The sequence below is a fragment of the Bolinopsis microptera genome, chromosome 7, assembly GCF_026151205.1.
Source record: "Bolinopsis microptera isolate Bmic1 chromosome 7, MBARI_Bmic_1.0, whole genome shotgun sequence".
In the NCBI taxonomy this organism is placed as follows: domain Eukaryota; kingdom Metazoa; phylum Ctenophora; class Tentaculata; order Lobata; family Bolinopsidae; genus Bolinopsis; species Bolinopsis microptera.
In genome coordinates, this window is record NC_087078.1 from 1,785,098 (window position 1) to 1,806,183 (window position 21,086).

Here is a 21,086-nt window from a genome sequence, read left to right on the forward strand (position 1 = left end):
AACAATCATAATAACAACTGAATCAAATTGTTTTCTGAACGACGGGCAGCCTATGCACTCCGTGATCCTGACCGAGCGACCAATTGTAATAGAGGTGTTATGTCACGTGACGCCGATCCGTCCACTCACAAACAGGAAGATTGAGCAGACGGATATTATATATATCGTTTGTTAACTTTTCTTATCTGTATTTGACCCTCTGTTCAATTTGTTATCTCTACCACAGCTTGGCTCGGCAATTTCAAGGTGCTTATATCTGTACCGCGGTACACACGCCATGGTTACGTCATGAACTAGAAATAGTTGTACAGAATACAAGTCACATTCACATTTCACATACTTGAATTAACATTTTAACCCTAATTTTGATAGCTTTGAGCAACTAAAGTTCGTGGCTTTCAAGTGTCGCCAATCACCATGCCACACTCTAACTACACTAGTGAATTTTATAAATTCATAAGGTAAAACCTACAGGAGGACATGACAATTAGGGTTAAGTTTGACCCAATTTCCAGAAATTACGAGGTTCTACCATGTGTCAGGAGCCGTTGGGACGCTCAATTAAATAGTCCACCCCGGGTTTGACCAGGTGACATTTGAATCCACCGCTGTAGTATTGGTTGTTTATCTATCATACGTTCAATAATCACTGTTCTAACAGTAACCTGTTTACTCTGGTCGGCACCTCTTCTGCATCTGCATGAGATCAAATGAGAAACTGAGAGGGTGCATGTGAACGCTAACACGGGTGCATGTCAGCACTTGACCCATGAAGCAAATTCTTAGTTGCCTTTTAAATTCCCCTTCCTCATTTACGTTTTTTGGTTTAAAATTCCTTTTTTAACAATCCCTTCCCGTCAGAACTTTTTAACCCCGGGGAAGCGATTTCCAAAAATTTGGGACCGGGCGGAAAAAATAATTGGGTGTGAAGAGTTTTTAAACCTTCAACAATTTTTTCAGGGTTCACACAATGTTAAAACTTCTTTGTTAACAATCCCCCGGATGCTAAGGAGAATATTTCAAAAATGTGAAGAAATTTGCTTTAACCATTAAAGGGGCAAAGTTTTTCATTTCTTATTTTCCTGCTGGGTTTGGGTTTACCCCGCCTCATAAAAGCTAGCTCTGTGGGCTGGGCATTTTACCACGTTCAACAATTTATTTCTATTTTTACACGCAAAACCCAACCACTGATGGTCATATTTATTATCATGGGCAAAAAAGTTTATAAATGAATCTGGAAACCCAAATTTAAAAGGGAAATTTTGGCGTGTCCCCAGTTCAAATTTAGTTAAACCGCCCTGCAGGGTTTTCAAAAGCTGTCCCAGGGTTTTGTTGGCCGGAAATGTAAAAAAACCCCCGGGTTTTGAACCGGGGCCGGGTTTTTAAATTATCTTTGTTTCCCTCTGTGCATTCCCACGATAGAAAACCTATTTTGGGTTCACGGGCCCTGAAAATTGGATTTCCAGTAGATTTTATTAATCGAATCACTTCGGTTTTTTGAAAAACTTTTTAGCTATAATTGTAAACCAATTGCTCCCCTCTCACAAAAAACCGGGCCGGGGTTACGTACTAAAAATTTTGTAACTGATTTTTGTGTAAAAGGACAGCAAAAGAAAAATTCAAAAAATGGCACCTGGTCAAACCCGGGGGGGACTATTTTCATTACGTCCCAACGGCCCCCTGACAAATTGGGAAACCTCGTAACTCGGAAATTTGGGGGCCCCAAAATTTAAACCCAATTGTCATGTCCTCCTTTTAAGGGTTTTAAACCCTTTTGAATTTAAAAATTCACTATTTTAGGGTTTGAGGGGTGGGTGGGTTGGCGAAAACTGAAAGCCACGAAATTTAGGTTTTCCAAAACTATCAAAATTAGGGGTTTAAAAAGTTTAAATTCCCAATTTTGTGAAATGTAATGGCAAAATTTTGTCCCAAATATTTCTAGTTCTTTGTAACCATGGCGTTGTACCGCGTACAGATATAAGCACCTTGAAAAAATTGGGCCCAGCCAAGCGTTTGGGAAAGGGGTAACAAAAAAACAGAGGGTCAAAAACAGATAAAAAAGTTAAAAAAAAAAACCCCCTATTTTTTTTAATTAATAAATAAAAAACCGGTTTCCCCGGCGTAAAATTTCTCCTTTTGGGTTTTTGGCGGGGGTTGAGGGGATTTTGGGGGGCTCACGGGGACAAACCCCCCTTTTAGTTTTTTCAATTTTGGCCCCTTCGGTCCCAAGGATCACGGAGTGCATCTGCCCGTCGTTCAAAAAAAAAATTTATTCAAATTGTTAATTTTGATTGTTTTTATCATGGTGTTGGTTTCCAAATTTTAAAGTTTCCTTTGGGCCTTTGCATCGGGCTTTGGGTCTGAAAATTTGAATTTGTACCTGTTCGAGTTCTTAACGAGAATAATCCTTTTTCCTTTCGTTTTCAGAATCAAAAAGTTCTTTCCCTTTGGGGTAAAAAAGATTTTTTGAGTGTTTGTTTGGGGTTGAAACCAACCCAAATCGTGGGTTTGCACAAGGGGAGGAAAGAAACAATCACCAAAAGATTGCAACCTGCTGTTGGGTTTTCGTACTCTGCCTTCAATCCAAATTAAAAAGCTCAAAATTAAAAAAAATTTCAACGAACATTTCATCCCGAAAATTGTGTTTGTCCCCGTTTCGATCGTTAAGGTGAGGGAAAAGCCTCGTCGTTTTGGGTTTTACTTAACCCCCCCGGCCCAGGTCTTTAAGAACCGAAAGGGATAATGTTGGGGTTTTTGCCTTAAATTTAAAAATAAAACATCCAATTTTTAATAAAAAGGCATTTTTCGGTTTTTTTTAAAACTTCCGTTCGAAAAAAATTCGGGGGCGGGCCAAAGGGGGGGCAAGAAGGTTTTCAAGTGGTACAAAAGCTTCTATAATACATAAATTTTCATCACAAACTTCAACCTCTGAATAGAGGGGGCCCCCCTAAACTTTTTCCCAAAAAAGGAAACACCTCCCCGCCCCGTATCCACATCCCATTGTTTAACTAATTGAATTTTTGGTTAAAAAAGGGGGCTTTTTGGCGAGGCAAATTAACCCAAAGAAAAAAACGGGTTTGATTTCAAAACAGATCCAAGCTTTCAATAAAGAAAAGGGAAAATTTGTTCCCCCAAAAGGAAAAAAGCAAACCCCCAAACCCAAAAAGTTTGGGGGAAATTTTTTGTAACCAACGTCCACCAAATATTCGAAAAAAAAATAGTTTTAATTTTTTTTAGGGCGGGCCCCCCCAATAAAGTTTTCTATTTGGTTTAGTTTGGGCCCTTTAATCCTTAAAATTTAAATTAAACCCTTACCCGGAAGGAATATATTTTTGGTATTAACCTAGTTTAAGGGGTTTTAATTTTTCCGATACAATACTATTTTTTTTAAAATTTAAAAAATTTTTCAAAAACCAAAATCCCAAACTTGGCGCCTTTGGAGGTTAAAAATTTTGATTAAAACCTTAAAATCGGTTTATAACCCCTTGGCTTATAAAAGGGGGGGGCCCCAATTTAAACCACCTAATTAAAATTTTAAAAAAAAGGAAAAATAAGCTTTGGGGCCCAAGAAAACGGTTGGAGTTCCTTAACTTAAAATTCGGTTTTAAAATTTGGGGAAATGGGTAGCTAGTGGAAACAATTTACCAAAAACCATAAGGGTTGTTCACATTTTAAAAACCTAATGGGAAAACTGGGGGGGTTTCCCAAAAAATTAAACCCAAAAACCTAAATTTTAAAAACAAAAGGAAAAACTAAAACTTTTTGGGAAGTGGGGAGAAAAAGTTCCAAAAAAGTGCCCAAATAAAGGCCATATAATATGCCTAAATTTTAAAGCGTTTTGGAAAGGTTTTTTTTGGGCCATTTAAAATGGGAAAAGAAATTGGAGTTTTCCCAATTTTTCAAAAGTGGGCCCTTTTTTAAAAAAATTTTTTAAGAAAAATTAAACCCTTCAAGGTTTGGGGTTATCCTCCCAAAAGGGCCAATTTCTTCATAAATGTTTCCCCTTTACTTTCCCAGATTTTCCTTTTCCCTTTGTTGGTAAATTAACTTGCCCCTCCTTTTTTTGGGAAAAATTTGAAAACTTGGTTTTTCTTTCAAATTCGCGACAACATGCATATACCTTTGGGGGCAAAAGATTTTAGAAAAAAGGTTTAATTTCTGATTAATATTGAAAAATTTTATTTAAAAAACCCTTTCGGTTTCCCGCCTATTTTAAACCCGGACCCCAAAAGAAAACCTCTCAACCAAATTTAAAGGGACGGTCCGTTGTTTTCTCATGTTTTTCCCAAATTCCTTCCCTTTCTTTGGGTACCTTTTTTAAATTGGGGTTTTTTCCCCCAATAATTTTTTTTCGAAAAATGGCCCCCCCTAAATTATTTGGTTCTGATTTGGTTTAAAATGGCTAAAAAAATGTGCGGAAATTTTTAAAATTTTAGGCTAGGAAGGTCCCCTTAAGGGTTGAGTTTAAATGTTTGGAAATCGCCAAAAAATCCGGTTTTCCCTTGCCTTTTGGCAAGGGGGCCCCAATTTTAAAATTTATCAAGAACTTAACTTTGATTAGTAACGTTCAAAAAGGCTTTAAAAGGATTCCCTCAAATTTTTTGGGGGGGGAAACTAGTTTAAAAGTTTTAGAAATTCAAGTTGAAGAAGGCAAAGGGGGTTTTTTTTTCCTCCCCGGGGGGAAGGGTTGTGTTTTGATATCCAGCTTTTAAAAATTCTTAAGGTTATTTTGGGCAATTTTTGGAAATGGTGGAAAAACAAATTATGGGGTTTTTAAACTTGGGTTTTAAAATCCTTAAAACTTTTGGTTTTTTTAATTATAAAAGGATCAAGAAACCTTTTTTAAACGCCCCGCTTCCCCCGTAACCAATTCCAAAAATAAATAAATTTCACTAAAACCTCTGGGCCCCCAAAACTTATCCATTTTCCCCTTTTTGGTAAAGCCCTTTTAAAACCCCGGGGGCCCTTTACCCCCTTTAATAAAAAGCTGAGTACTTAAAAAATGTTCCCAATTTTAAAAAAAAATTTATTTTTTGAGAATTTTAAAAATTTTAAAAAACCTAAAATTCCAATGAAAAATTTTAAAAAACCTTTTTCCCCCCCAATTGGGGGGTTGTGCCCTTTCAAACCCAAAAAAATTTAACTTAAATCAAAGTTTTTTTATACGAAAATTTTAAATGATAAAAACCTTTTCAGGGCCCAAAAGAAAAATGGGAATTTTTATAATTATTTAAAAATGGAAATTAAAGTTTTTTAAAAATTTTTTTTTAAACCCCCTTTTAATGGTATTTGGCCATTTAATTTCCCCCGTACCCCTTTTTTTTCGTAGTTTGGGTATTTAAAAAAATGCTAACCCATTAAAGGGTTTGGGGCCAATTTAAAACCCAACGAATTGAAACGCCCTCCAAAATTTAAAAGCTAACTAAAATAGAAATTAAATTACAGAAGGTTTTTTAATTTTTTGGGGGGTTTTTTAAAGAACAAAGGGCCCAGCAAAATTTATATAAAAACCCATGTTATTTTCCCATCAGTTACATAACCGGGAAGGTTTGGGCCCTCGACCGCTCGATTTTCAAACAGTCTCCGGGTTGATCCAATGGGAAAAACACTTCACAAATAACATTTAAATTTGGGGGGGGTCTTAAAAAAAAGGGGGTAGAACGGGGCAAATAAAGAAATTGTTTAAAACCTTGTTTCCAGTCGAAAAAATCAGGGCTATGCAAGGGGGTTTAAAATTTACCAACCCTAAAAATCCCGGGTTAAAGAATTTTGGGGGCCCCCATTCCTTGTTGACCAGTTTTTTTTACATTTCACATTTCAACTTTTTTTTCCCAAGAGTAAACAAGGGCAGTTTTAATTAAAAATTTCAAAACCCCTCTTTTAAAAAGGAATATTAACTTGTATAAAGACACATGACCCTACAGAATGGCAATGATTAGAGTAATATTGCTGATAGCACTGCTCTCAGTAACAACGTGCTCGGTGGTCCAGGTAAGAGCGGAACATTTTATATTTACCACGATGATCACTGCTTATTACTACTGCTTTATGAGACATGTAGTTTCCATTAGTCAATCACAGTTTTCTCTTCAAATTATGAGTTCTATCGACCACTCATTTCAGGGGATTGCACCTCGAGGAGAATTGGCTGCTTCAGGGACGCTGCGGACAGAGCGATAGCCGGTGGAATCAGGTTACGTTCAAACAACCCCATTGTTGACTGCGCAAACTATGCTGGAGCCAGAGGCTGGACCATATTTGCAGTCCAATACAACATTGAGTGTTTCACCGCAGAAAATGCTGGTCAAACATACAACAGATACGGAGGGGCGAATAACTGTGTAAATGGTAGAGGAGGCGGCTATGCACAGGATGTATACGAGGTTTCATGTGAACGTGAGTTTATTTAAAACTTTAATTCATTCCATTTGAATTATTAAGAAACTGTTTATGTTTATGTCGGTTGACATTAAAATATTCAAAACCCCTAAAAGAAATCAAGTCATTCTAAAATGGTGATCAGTACAGATCAAGAAAGCTAGAGTAAAATTTTGTTTCTCCAAGCAACTCTATCATCGGCTAATATCTTAAGCTTATTAAGATCATTCAAAGAGTTAAGTTTTAAACCTCTACGGGTCAAATCATTCACAATAATCTTGAACAAATTCTTACGATGCGCACCGACGCGCCCTTTACAGTTTGTTGTGACAGCATACTTTAACGCTAATGCTGCGGGGGAGTCATCAGCACTACGCAAGATATGACCTAGGTCCTAGGAGCTTCCACCTTGCTTTAAGGACACGATCTGATAGCTTTACTGAGTTACATCTTAGGTATAAGTTTGCATTGGATATTGTTCCATGAGGCCAATAAATGTTCAGTAATGTTCTAAGGTGTTTTTTATGGCAAATGTCTAGTTTTTCTAGTGACTTTGCAGTAGGACACCACTTACTGCAATTATACATGATGATTGATAAAATTTGGGCTTCGTATACTGCTATCTTTCTGGTAACGGAGATATTCTGCTGAGACCAGATCTTGGTGAACTTATAGAAGGCATTGTTCCCAGCAATGCATCGAGCAGCTATATCACTTTCACTAAACAACAATGACCCAAGAATCTTACTCTTCCGACAATCCTCATTTCCACGTAACATGGTATCATCACGGCCAGGGATTGTTTCCCCAACAGGAGGGAGGAAAACATGGGTAAATTCTGTTTTCTCTGTGTTAATGAACAGGTTAAACTCCTTGAAGACTTCCTTAGCTATTGGTAGCATTATAGCTTCTAAGGATTCTTTTTCCACGTTCATGAAGTTACAATCGTCTGAATACGCTGACTCCAGTGGCATACCTTCTTTGAAGATAGGGGGATTGGGTATGTGTGGGGGAGACTCTGCTAGTCAATGGCGAAGTTCAATAAGAGCTTGCCGGAGAGACTGTCACCTTGAAATGGACCCAAGAAGACTCTCGAATACAGCAGATAGTTCTCCTTCCACTCTGACCTTGAGCATGGTGTTGGCTAAGAGGAGTCTTACTAGCCTGAGGTCGTCGTCTGTGCATCCAGCTTTGACAAGAAGGTCAAGTCCCGGTCAAGTATTGTCTGGCGTTTGATTGTATCTTGATGCTCGAGACATATCTATGCCCATCTTGTGATATTGGAATGATTTTATTTTATAAATTCAAGTACATTATAACACTTTTGTCTTTTGCAATTAGTTGGTATTAAAGGTTGAGCACTCATTATTCAGTTAAATATATTGATGTATTATCTTTACAGCTGAGTTTGAATGTACATCTGAGGAAACGGGACAAACACTGGGGGTAAGTATTTTCAACATTATCGTTTGATTTTAAAATGGGATCTGACCTAATAACTCAACAACCTGAAGTATCAAGACTTTAAAACCATGCTCTACCCCACTCAATGTGATGATTCTGACCATTTTAATGCCCAAGATGAGCGCTTAGCTGCAATCAGAAGCTGAGATATCTTGAAATAAGTGCGATAATTGTTACTAGCAAGACTGCTAGTATAGTAAGATCGGATTTTTAGCGATTTCTCAAATTTAATTCTCTTAGGCCTTAAGTATCTTCATAGCACTAAGATAAACACGCATCTTAGGCACATTTGGGTTAAACGCTGAGGTCTGTATCTCAATCAGAAGCCGAGATAATTTATAGTGAGAGTCGCGATATGAGTGCGGTCAAAAAGGGCGTGATTCCGAGAAATGCCCCACTGGTGTAAAAGTGTACCCGAGTCAATTATGTTATTTAGGGTCATATAAGTCGGATTACATCGAGAAACTTAGCGCGAGTCCCAATGTGAGCAGCTCTTTTTCCAGGATTAAAGGGTTATTTTAACTGTCTTGAAAAGTTAAAAGTAATTAATCAAGAATAATTTGTCAAATATAATCACAATCAGCCGAACGAATCGTACATCAACGACTACGGAAAGAGGTGTGTATGTGGCTCAGAGGGATTTGTGTGTCTTTGTGATGACGCGTCCATGTCCTGCCCTGCTGGAAGTAGCAAATGGACTGATCAACTCACCTGCACAGCTAAATGCATCAAAGGTAAGGGATTCAGAGACATTTTTAACGTATATTTCATGTTTTAAAACTGATTAATTCAAATAAATTTGATATCTGAACGGACACCTTTAATAGGATTAAGACTTAAGTAGAATTAACTGAAGTCTCGGAACAATGTTGTTTCAGATGCGGCACATTGTTCTAGTTCTGGTGATCCTCATTACCACTCGTTTGATGGCAAGTACTACGATTTCCATGGAACATGTACATACCAGGCAGCCAGTTGTGATGATTTCCAGGTATTTACAGTCTACTATTGGAAGTGTTGGTACAGTATGTTGTTCAAACACGTCACATTTATTTAGAACACCATATCGTTTTTATCGATTTATTAACTCTTAGCCACATCAAATTCAAATTAAAGGCTATCAAGGCAACTACATATATTCATTTTATTGTTCCTTCAAATTGAATGTACAGCAATAGTTTAAATTTAAAATCTTCTTTATTTCAGGTTAACTTCAAAAATGTAGATTTATATGGACGTGCCCCGAGATTCACCAAACGAGCGGAACTGGAATACAAAGGGAAAGTGTTCGCTATTGAGAACGGATACGTAGCAACTGTTGACGGAGAAAGGGTAAGTTTCTTCGAGAACTTCAAATTAAGGGAATATTTCAAATAGTGGTTAATGAAAAATATAAACGGCGAAATATTTAACAAATTCTTATCTGTGCTATTCGACCTGTTGAGCCTAATAAAGTGCCAACTGCCGAGGCATTATTCTTAAAACTCTTTTCTGTCAGGTGCAAGTGCCCTATGTAAAGAAATACACTTCGGGAGATTCAGTTCAGATTCAAAACAAGTAAGGGGCTTAAAAAGTGAATAGTATTTCAAGATGGGAGTATGAGTTGGGAGTTCACATTATATCACATCTTGACGTGCCATAACAATATTAATTAAACCTCTGTTAATTACATTTACTCATTTGGAACTAAAACTTGTTTCTTTTCAGCGGAGAGTTGGAGATTGTATTTTACCAAAACAGCAAGGGAAGGATTCCTGCTACCAGAATAAGAGCTAACAATGCTGGGCGGTAAGGAATTCTACAATTTGCATATTTCTTTACAGATATTTGGATTGAAAGAGACCATGGTGGGTCTTTTTCTGGAATTTATCAAAAACACAGATAGGATGATTTTGAGGATAATTTTATAAGAGTGATCTTCAATTGAAAATGGGACTATGTTTATCCCAAAATATGTTGGCAGCTTCCAAACAATATCAAGCAGTAAGGTAAAGGAAAATGATACAGGTACATCAACGCAGAGATTTCGTTACACGGTTCTTGCTCTGGCGAAACTGAGGGATTGTGTGGAAACTGGAACGGAAATGCTGCTGATGACCTGACCGGGGGCTCACCAAACTCTCTTGGAGTTATTCACCAGGTGAGCAGGCAACTAAATCACTAATATTTGGCACGGTAACTTTGGAAATGTTTTATTCGTTAAATTGGAAAGCAAACAAGCTGAAATAAATGGAGACATCAATATATAATGCACTGATAGAGCACTGGATCGATCTTACATGGATAACTTCAGTACAAATAAAAGTTCAAATATTAATCACAGCAATACGATGAGAACTGTCCTGCCCCACCAGCCCCGTACCACCCATGTGACGACATTCCTCAAGGTCACGAATCTGCTGCACTCGTCTGTGATGCTCTGAAAGGTGATTTACACTCTCATTTTATGATTTGGGGGCATGATTATCTCAGTCTAATAAGAAACGATCAGAAATTGTATTGAAAGTTTACCTTGAAAAACTAAGGCCAAGGACATCAATAATCATCAATTACTACTACTATTTTATTATGTCTAGGTGTTAGGAATAATTTATAAACTTGCAAAGTTGTTGTAGATTAAAAATTAATATTTTAGATGAGGATTTGAGTTTCAAATTGATCACACGTGCTGTTTTTAGGGGCACCGTTCAGCAGTTGCCATTCAACTGTTAGCTATGGAGATTTAGACGGTGGTGTGTACAGGAACTGTTTGACAGATGTCTGTAATTGTTACATGGATCAGGTCAGTCAGATCGCCAATTTCGCGATGACTTGGATAGAGTGAAATGTTATTATGAAGCATGGTATTATTTTTAACTTATTAGTACAACACTACTAATCTATTGCATTTATTGAGTATTATGTAATGGGATGGAAACGTTTTAAACAGCTAGTATACACCCAAGCTCCATAAAATAAATAATTTGTTTTACTTCCAGATGAAAATCTCTAATAGTGCCTTAATACTATATCAATATTTTATATTAGATATTAATATTTTATATTAGCAAGTAATGAATCTAAATGTATATATTTTCAGACCTGTGCGTGTTCCCAATTTGATATATATGCCGTACAATGCAACCAAAATGGAGTAGATCTCTCTAACTGGAGAGAAAGTGTGGATTATTGTCGTAAGTTTACTAAAATTGACAGTTTAAAAAAGATTCTGCCGGATAAAACAATGTTTTAACAAATAAACAAACTCAAGCATGACATATTTACCTATCATGCCGAAAATGTTATTCTATATAATGGATCATTTCTTTCAGCTTACGTATGTCCGGAGGGACTAACATATCATGCTTCTGCCTCAATTCCATCACCATCCTGTCTGGACAGAAACCCTGAAGAGGAGTCAACAGCTCGAGGATGTTTCTGTCCTTCTGGACAGTTCCTCCAAGATGGTGTTTGTGTTGAAGCGAGCCAGTGCAAATGTATCTATGAGGGAAAATTCTACAATGTTAGTACAGGATACAGAGTATTACTAAGTGTCGTGTAAATTAGATTTTCTTTTTGCCATAAACTTAATCAACATGTGACGACTCAATGAAATTTCCGGTGTGATTCATTTCAAAAATTTGCGACAGATATACAATCTCGGCCATAAAATTTGAATAATTATCAAGGTTGGAGACGTCGTTGAGGAACCTGCAGAATGCCAATCTTGCACGTGTGCAGGTGAAGGTGCAATGAACTGTGTAGATCTAGCGTGTCCCGCTCTGAGTTGTGCTGCTAACGAGGTACAGGCTCAGAAGGATGATTCTTGCTGTGGTTACTGTGCAGCTGATTGGGTCAAGGTTAGTTTTAAATCAGGCCGAAAAAAGGGTGCAAAACTTTACTTTCTATAAAGTGTTCCCATCATTCACAGCCAGCCGTTCTGACAAGGTTAGCTACACTTCTTGTGTTGGTGTGTTAATCTTATGAAAACATATGTATGAAAATCAAAATAATTTTGATGACATTTCATGAAATTGTTCATTAAATCGCCCCAAACAACAGGCAATAAACCCGGATGTGAAAGTGAACAAAGGACAGACAATAGCTCTTACATGTGAAATTGATGTGAACGGAGTGTTGAAAAGAGACATCACATGGTCAAAAGATGGGTCTCCAATAACGGCAGGAATTTCAGAAGACAAGTTTGTACATTCATAACGATTATCTGAATTACTTCGTGGCCAAGTAGTACGTTCATATTATTAATTCCATATATCTTTAATATTTGTTCCCTTTTTAAAATAGATGAATTAAGCCCAAAATCTATTCAGGTTGGTACTGAAGGTACGCAACGCAGATGCTCCAGATAGTGGAGCATATTCCTGCCAAGCTGTGAAGAACGGAAAATCAGATACTGCCGACTTTAACGTTGCTGTTGAGATACCTGTAGTTCCCAGGGTGACAGTCAGTCCTGCTAAGTCGATCTTGAATTGCAAGAAAGGCAAAAGAGGGTGTAAAGTTCAGTTCAAAGTCAAAACTACAGATGGCTCGGTAAGATCTCTTGACTATTATAAAGAAGTCCCTTTAATAATTTATCTTCAAGTAGGTCCCAGTTGTTATTACTCGGGGTTCCCGGTTCTACAAAATACTAATTTCATGTTCATTAAAAGTAGATATAATTTTAAATCTTTCAGGAAGTTACCAAAAAGATGGTTCAGATATGTAAGTTAGAGAATGGTGTCCGAAGCCAGTGCAAGAAAGGAAAAGGCAAAAAAGGCTCATTCAAGCTTAAACTCAGCAAGAATGTGGAGGATAGCAGTTACATGTAAGTTAATTTGTCCTTTAAATTAAGAAATTTGTCTTATTACTTTTGAAAAGTCCAATGTAAGATACGAATAAAAAATGGCGGAAACATGAATTCGAACCCTCCGAGACAATCAGTAACACACCTCATTAGTAAATACCAAGGCCCTTGCTTTTCATATTCATATTTCATTTTGACTTATATACGTCAAGATGATTAAAAATTATGTGGATCTTTTATATTTATATTTAAAGTGTGTTACTTCAGTTGTGTGGTTACACTTGATGGTAAAGAATATGTCTCTGACGCAGCATCAGTAAAAGTCCAATAGTGGGGTTGTGGTAGATAAAAAGAAGACGTCTTGGACGGTGATGGTAATAGTGCGACTAACTAATACCATACAAAAACTTTAAAAAGAAAACTGAAAAACCTGACAGCCTTTGCAGAGATAAAGAAATCTGTTTACGTTTAGATCAGAACAATGCATTAAAAATACAAAAAAATTAGCTACCTATTTATCGTATTTATGCAAAAAATAACTTATGAAAATTCTATTTTTCTAAAATTTAGCTTTATTGTTTAACATAAGGGTTCGTTTGGAATTATTGTCACAATTATATTTATAATTATAATTATATTTTATCTAATCAGATGTCTTCCTTGTTTACTACTAATTTAATGAAGAAAAAAACATCAAGCAATAATCTTTATAGTTTATTTCATTTCAATAATTTCACACATAATCGATGCATTAAAATTAGAAATGATATGTTACTTGTTTGCCTCACTTTGCCCTCCATTAAAAGGAAAAAAGGGGTCAGCTGGGCCGGCTTTCGACCTAAAGCATCCATCTCGTGTATTTTATGCCAGAGGATACTTTAATAAGGATCGTTATTCAAATATAATTCAAAAATTAGAAATGACTTGTTAGCCTCATTTAGGGGTTGTTCCCTCAATTAGGGGTCGTTCACATATTACGTAATCAGCTGAGGGGGGGGGGGGGGGGGTTCCGAATGATCACGCTAGTGTAATTTGGATTCAATATCTAGGTGTAAAACTGATTACAGAGGTTAAATGCTAAAAATAATTACGCAATATGTGAACAACCCCTTAGCGAAAAAAGTTTCCTCTTCTCTTCAGATTCTGAAAGAAATCGATCTGATGAATCGATTAAACACGTTTAAACTTTTATTTCATGCTTGGAAGCTGTCATTAGAAAACAAAATGTAAAATGACTCGTAAGCCTAAATTTTCCCTCGTATCGAGTAAATGCTTCAAAAATTGTATTAATAAAAACTCAATTAGTCGAATTATAGACATGTGAAATATCATATGCCTATCTTAAAAGGACAAAAAGAAAGTCGCGATTATATACGCCAAAAATCGCTGCACCGCGACATGCCAAACTAAGCGAAATTGCGGCGAAAATTTCGAAAATCGCGGATCGTTAGTCTAGTTAGATTAGCTATAAATACTGAGCAGTGCTTGCATTTAGATCAGCCCTTCCAGACGATTTCGAAAGTTCCTCCCAGGTCGCCAGAACGGAACTCGATGTTTCACTACTAAAGATTATCTTTTGTGGGGACCGATGGCTCATCGTCCGAGGACCGAGTATAAAGCAGACACTCCTGAGTATGTTCGTAGAAATATTTCCTTTACCCTCGGCCCGGCCTCATGAGCTGTTGTCCGTACTGAGTTCACTAACGTTTGTTATAAAGTTATGATATATGTTGACTAGTATAACCCGTGCCTTCGGCCGAGACCACACAGACATTCTGGGATTATTAGTATAGATAGTTTTAACAATATCATGATTCAATGTCACTTAACAACTCCTATAAACTAACCTTATTTATGCCTATTTATGCCAGTTTTCCATACATTGATTGGGGTGTTACTGTCGACTAGTGGTCAAGTTTATGTCTAGTGGTTACCTTTATGTCTAGTGTCAAGTTTTAGGGACGTTTTTTGCTAACAATGTTACGTCAGCAGACGAGTTGGTTAAGAAATGCTTGTGAAAGTGGATCCCTGTAAACCAATTGTTTTCCACAGTTTATGCTACCCTGATGAGTCTAACATATTTTTTTCGGTTTACTTTACTGAAGTCCTTAGTCCGTACCTATTAGTAGTACCTACCTCTCGATATATGATTTTGGACTCTGTCATCATAGGTACGTATCGAGAATTACTCGGACCGAAGTTTTGTAAGTCGAAATGTTGTCAACGTTTTTCAATGTGATTGGTTCCATATACTTATAAAGAACGTGATATTTGGCCTGACGATTTAAGGGGGGGGGGGGGGGGGGGGGGGGGGGGGGTTCACCCTGATTTTTTTGTGAAACTTGTTTTCGAGATAGCAGTTGACCAACAAACTAAGACCGGTGACCGACCTTTTGAGGGGGTCCCGGACCCCAACCGCCAAAAGGTGCCCTGCGGGGCAGCCACGCCCATATTTGGTCCAAATTAGGCCCAATCTAGCCAAATACCCTGAACATTCCCAAAACCCAGATTTTAGGTACTCTACTTGTAGTTAGTGGTCCCCTGAACTCGTATATGAATTTTCATCAAAATTGGACAAAAAATGGCTGAGTTATGAGCCAAAAACTTTTAAGTTAGGCCTTTTTTTTTAAAGGCCTAACTTAAAATTCTGTCCCAGAACTTAAGGTCGAAATGCGATTCTACGTTGATTCTGAAAATTTCATGTAAAAATATTGAAACCCTATAGAGTTCTATTGTTTTGAGCGAAGTCAGTTTTGCAAATATCGCGAACTGAGATATGGGCAATTTTGTTCATTTTTTGCGATTATTTGAACACAGAATCCACAGTTATGTAGATATTGAGCTGATATTCATAGAGAATGTGTAATATAGGCTTACCTTTCATATAAAGTTGGTTTCATTTAAAAATATTGATTTTTGACCAATTTATGGACCAAAATCGATCAAATTTGGTGTGTATGCCCAAATATGGGCATATGGTTTTTGGCTCATAAATCTTGATGAAAATTCATATACGAGTTCAGGGGACTAGCTACAAGTAGAGCACCTAAAATCTGGGTTTTGGGAATGTTCAGGGTATTTGGCTAAATTGGGCCTAATTTGGACCAAATTTGGGCGTGGCTGCCCCGCGGGCACCTTTTGGCGGTTGGGGTCCGGGACCCCCTCAAAAGTTCTGTCACCGGTCCTAGTTTGTTGGTCAACTGCTATCTCGAAAACAAGTTTCACAAAAAAATCAGGGTGAACCCCCCCCCCCCCCCCCCCCCCCTTAAAAGAGAATGCGCAAATTTGGTCCTCAGATCTAAAGGAAAATGCGCAATTTGTCGCGGAGAACTGTAATATTCGTTATTTGTCGCGAGCATCTAAGGAAATCGCGATTTGTCGCCACAAACGTCAAAAAATCGCAATTTGTCGAGGCAACCGTCAAAAATCACGATTCCGCACGTGCCGCGATTTCTTTTTGTCCTTGCCACGTACCCTTTATAATTATGTCTTTTGATGAAGGGCAAAATAAAGCTAACTATTAAGGTTTTGTTCATTTTAAAGCCGTATCGATTTTCTATACGCATACCAAAAATCAAATGCGTAGCTAAAACAGAAATGAAATTACGGTGGGTTTTAATTTTTTGTCAAAAAACAAACTTTTAGGGGTGTTTCTAATGATCAGGGCCTAGCAATTATATTATATACGCCGATGTTATTTTTCCATCAGTCACAACCTTTAATTGCGATCAGTCTCAGGATTGATCCAATGGAATGTCACGTCACAACTCACATTAATTCGTGGGGGGTCTTGAAAATAGGGTGGTAGAACTGTCAAATATGAGATTGTTTCATCCTGTAGTTTCCAGTCGACAGATCAGGTCTATGTCAAGGGTTAAATTGACCAATGTAAGAATCAGATTTAAAGAATTTGGGCCGACATTCTTGTTATACAACAATAGATTTCATTTTTACTATTAGCACTATCAACTATTTTTCCGGAGAGTAATCTAAGTCAGTTAATTAAAATTACAACGCCATCTTTAATATCTAGGAATATTAACTTGTATAAAGACACATGACCCTACAGAATGGCAATGATTAGAGTAATATTGCTGATAGCACTGCTCTCAATAACAACTGTGTTCGGTGGTCCAGGTAAGAGCGTGATAAAACAGTATTTTCCTTACAATTTGGTTCAGAAAGGTGATAAGTGAAAGTACTTTAATTTGTATACGTGATTAAGAATTGCAATAACAATGTCTCAATGTTCCTCAATACAATCTCCAATAAATTCAGATTTCCTAGTTCTCCTGCTGTACTTAAACCAAAAAGGGTAACCTGCCATCCAACAAGCCCACTCTTAAGTATCCCTAAATAGTATAAACAATCTCCCACTCTAGCATTCTCTATTCTCTAGCAATCTCTAAACAATTCCCAAACTATCCTCCTTGTAACTTTGTAACCAAAACAGAGGTGTTAAAATGAACCCTCTGATAATCAAAACAGAGATGTTAAAGTTAACTCTCTGCTCCCCAAAACAGAGGTTTTAAAATGAACTCTCTGCTCCCCAAAACAGAGGTTTTAAAATGAACTCTCTGCTCCCCAAAACAGAGGTTTTAAAATGAACTCTCTGCTCTAAACAATTCCTAAACTATCCTCCTTGTCACCAAAACAGAGGTGTTAAACTGAACTCTCTGCACTACCCTGCTGTACTAAATGTCGTACACTAATGTCTAATATATGCCCTAAAATACTACGCTAAAATACTAGACAAATAAGACATGCCTACAAATGACTGTACAGTATACAACAAGCGGAACATTTTATATTACCATCATGATCACTGCTTTATGAGACATAAAGCAGATTCTACGACTACTCATTTCAGGGGATTGCACCACGGTGAGAATTGGCTGCTTCAAGGACAATTGGAACAGAGCGATAGAAGGTGGAATCAGGTTTAATTCAAACAACCCCATTGTTGACTGCGCAAACTATGCTGGCGCAAGAGGCTGGACCATATTTTCAGTCCAAGCCAACTCTGAGTGTTTCACCGCAGCCAATGCTGGTCAAACATACAACAGATACGGAGGGGCGAATAACTGTGTAAATGGTAGAGGAGGCGGCTATGCACAGGATGTGTACGAGGTTTCATGTGAACGTGAGTTTATTTAAAACTTTAATTCATTCCATTTGGATAATTTTATTTTATAAATTCAAGTACATAACACTTTCGTCTTATGTAATTAGTTGGTATTATACAGGGTGGGCCAAAAGTCAGTACCCATACGTTGGCCTTAATAGCTCCGCCGTGTTTTATATTTGAGAGCTGTTGCTTTGCAGATGGCATACTGTACTTACTGGTTCGAGGATTCCGTCGTCAAAATTTGAAAATTCGAATATTTTAGACCACGCCCATTCAATATTAAAACACCTATATTTTTTTCTCTGAACATGCTGAACGCCTAATTTTTTCAGAGACGGTAGATTATCAAATGTTGCATATGATCTGAAAACATGAGGCAAATCGGATTAGAAATGACGAAGTTATCAATCATTTTCTGTATCTCGTTAACAATATTGACTGGGTGATTATGTGACATTGTGACACGACACCTTAATTGGGCAGCCTTCACGATTCCCATTATGTTTAACGGGGTAGTTAACGGGGGCACCTTATCACGTGATTAGGTAAACCAATCACCTGATCACACGTAATGAATAAACTCGTTATGCTTCATATCTCGGTCATCTGAGAAGCTACAGTTCTAATTCTTTCAGGACAAACGTAATTCGAATGGCCAAACACAATTCAATAACATTTAGCTTGATCCGACTATCCAAACTATCAAATAAATGTGAAAATGAACCTCCATTTGAAAAAAATGAACGTGAATATTTTTCAAGTTGACAAATTCCTCGAACCAGTGGTGGTACTAAGCCATACCAGAAAGAAGTATTCAAATTGGGCACTCAGTGACTGAGCTATAAAGGCCAACGTATGGGTACTGACTTTTGGCCCACCCTGTATATACAGTTAAATATACTGATTACTGATGTATTATCTTTACAGCGGAGTTCGAATGTACATCTGAGGAAACGGGACAAACACTGGGGGCAAGTATTTTCAACATTATCATTTGAATTTAGATATAATGATAGAATTATATTAGGTACAGTATGAAAAATAAAAACTAAGGGTTATTAAAAGGTTATTTTAACTGTCTTGAAAAGTAAAAATTAATTAATCAAAAATAATTTGTCAAATATAATCACGATCAGCCGAACGAATCGTACATCAACGACTCCGGAAAGAAGTGTGTATGTGGCTCAGAGGGATTTGTGTGTCTTTGTGATGACGCGTCCATGTCCTGCCCTGCTGGAAGTAGCAAATGGACTGATCAACTCACCTGTACAGCTAAATGCATCAAAGGTAAGGGATTCAGAATCAGAGACATTTTGAACGTATATTTCATGTTTCATATCCGAACGGACATCTTCAAAAGGATTACGACTAAAGTAGAATGAACTGAAGTCTCTGAAGTCTCAATGTTGTTTCAGATGCGGCACATTGTTCTAGTTCTGGTGATCCTCATTACCACTCGTTTGACGGAAAGTACTACGATTTCCATGGAACATGTACATACCAGGCAGCCAGTTGTGATGATTTCCAGGTAATTACAGTATACTATTGGAAGTGTTGGTACAATATGTTGTTCAAACACGTCCCATTTATTTAGAACACCATATCGTTTTTATCGGTTTATTAACTCTTAGCCACATCAAAATTCAAATTAAAGGCCATCAAGGCAACTACATATATTCATATTATTGTTCCTTCAAATTGAATGTACAACAATAGTTTAAATTTAAAACCTCCTTTATTTCCGGTGAACGTCAAAAAGTTAGATTAGCTATAAATACTGAGCAGTGCTTGCTTTTAAATCAGCCCTTCCAGAAGATTTCGAAAGTTCCTCCCAGCTCGCCCGCACGGAACTCGATGTTCCACTACTATAGATTATCCTTTTTGGGGACCGAGGGCTCATCGTCTGAGTATATAAAGCAGATACTCCTGAGTATGTTCGTAGAAATATTGCCTTTACCCTCGACCTCATGAGATGTTGTCCGTACTGAGTTCGCTAACGTTTGTTATAAAGTTATAATATATATTGACTAGTATAACCCGTGCCTTCGGCCGAGACCACACAGACATTCTGGGATTATTAGTATAGATAGTTTTAACAATATCATGATTCAATGTCACTCAATAAATAACCTCCTATAAACTAACCTTATTTATGCCTAACACATTAAATATTTTATTTCCCCATCTTTACCTTGTTCATCTTCTCGCACAATTCCTTAATAAGTGGGGTACGTCGTCGTCATGTGAATGTTTGCAGTTTTTTATACATTGATTGGGGTGTCTACTGTCGACTAGTGGTCAAGTTTATGTCTAGTGGTCAAGTTTATGTCTAGTGTCAAGTTTTAGGGACGTTTTTTGCTAACAATGTTACGTCAGCAGACGAGTTGGTTAAGAAATGCTTGTGAAAGTGGATCCCTGGAAACCAATTGTTTTCCACAGTTTATGCTACCCTGATGAGTCTAACATATTTTTTTCGGTTTACTTTACTGAAGTCCTTAGTCCGTACCTATTAGTAGTACCTACCTCTCGATATATGATTTTGGACTCTGTCATCATAGGTACGTATCGAGAATTACTCGGACCGAAGTTTTGTAAGTCGAAATGTTGTCAACGTTTTTCAATGTGATTGGTTCCATATACTTATAAAGAACGTGATATTTGGCCTGAAGATTTAAAGGAGAATGCGCAAATTTGGTCCTCAGATCTAAAGGAAAATGCGCAATTTGTCGCGGAGAACTGAAATAATCGTGATTTGTCGCGAGCATCTAAGAAAATCGCGATTTGTCGCGGCAAACGTCAAAAAATCGCAATTTGTCGAGGCAACCGTCAAAAATCACGATTCCGCACGTGCCGCGATTTCTTTTTTGTCCTTGCCACGTACCCTTTATAATTATGTCTTTTGATGGAGGGTAAAATAAGGCTAACTTGAGTAACTATTAAGGTTTTGTTCATTTTAAAGCCGTATTGATTTTCTATACGCATACCAAAAATCAAATGCGTAGCTAAAACAGAAATGAAATTACGGTGGGTTTTAATTTTTTGTCAAAAAACAAACTTTTAGGGGTGTTTCTAATGATCAGGGCCTAGCAATTATATTATATACGCCGATGTTATTTTTCCATCAGTCACAACCTTTCAATTGCGATCAGTCTCAGGATTGATCCAATGGAATGTCACGTCACAACTCACATTAATTCGTGGGGGGTCTTGAAAATAGGGTGGTAGAACTGTCAAATATGAGATTGTTACATCCTGTAGTTTCCAGTCGACATATATCAGGTCTATGTCAAGGGTTAAATTGACCAATGTAAGAATCAGATTTAAAGAATTTGG

General features: G+C 37.3%; 3 protein-coding genes across 5 annotated transcripts in view; 2 read left to right on the forward strand and 1 right to left on the reverse strand.

Annotated features, from left to right (window-relative positions):
* The window catches only part of LOC134818603 (uncharacterized), an 84,621-nt gene that overhangs the window by 15,408 nt on the left and 48,127 nt on the right, over positions 1–21,086 (reverse strand). The gene's annotated exons all lie outside the window — the stretch shown is intronic.
* On the forward strand, positions 5,907–13,272 carry LOC134818599 (SCO-spondin-like). 2 transcript variants are annotated; one of them, XM_063828241.1, is made up of 19 exons: positions 5,907–5,991; positions 6,124–6,396; positions 7,781–7,824; positions 8,426–8,576; positions 8,721–8,833; positions 9,049–9,174; positions 9,341–9,399; positions 9,550–9,630; positions 9,850–9,982; positions 10,166–10,268; positions 10,521–10,624; positions 10,922–11,015; positions 11,154–11,344; positions 11,511–11,681; positions 11,884–12,023; positions 12,153–12,372; positions 12,516–12,646; positions 12,893–13,005; positions 13,098–13,272. In XM_063828241.1, exons 4-18 carry the CDS (start codon positions 8,510–8,512, stop codon positions 12,954–12,956), a joined length of 1,797 nt encoding a protein of 598 aa, XP_063684311.1. In that variant the 5' UTR covers positions 5,907–5,991; positions 6,124–6,396; positions 7,781–7,824; positions 8,426–8,509; the 3' UTR covers positions 12,957–13,005; positions 13,098–13,272. The 2 variants fall into 2 exon arrangements, with proteins under 2 accessions (XP_063684311.1, XP_063684310.1); XM_063828240.1 differs by having other exon boundaries at positions 12,893–13,272.
* LOC134817984 (von Willebrand factor-like) lies at positions 10,805–20,207 on the forward strand. Its single transcript, XM_063827388.1, has 7 exons — positions 10,805–10,808; positions 16,693–16,762; positions 17,496–17,768; positions 18,681–18,724; positions 18,890–19,040; positions 19,169–19,281; positions 20,193–20,207. Exons 2-7 carry the CDS (start codon positions 16,696–16,698, stop codon positions 20,205–20,207), a joined length of 663 nt encoding a protein of 220 aa, XP_063683458.1. The 5' UTR covers positions 10,805–10,808; positions 16,693–16,695.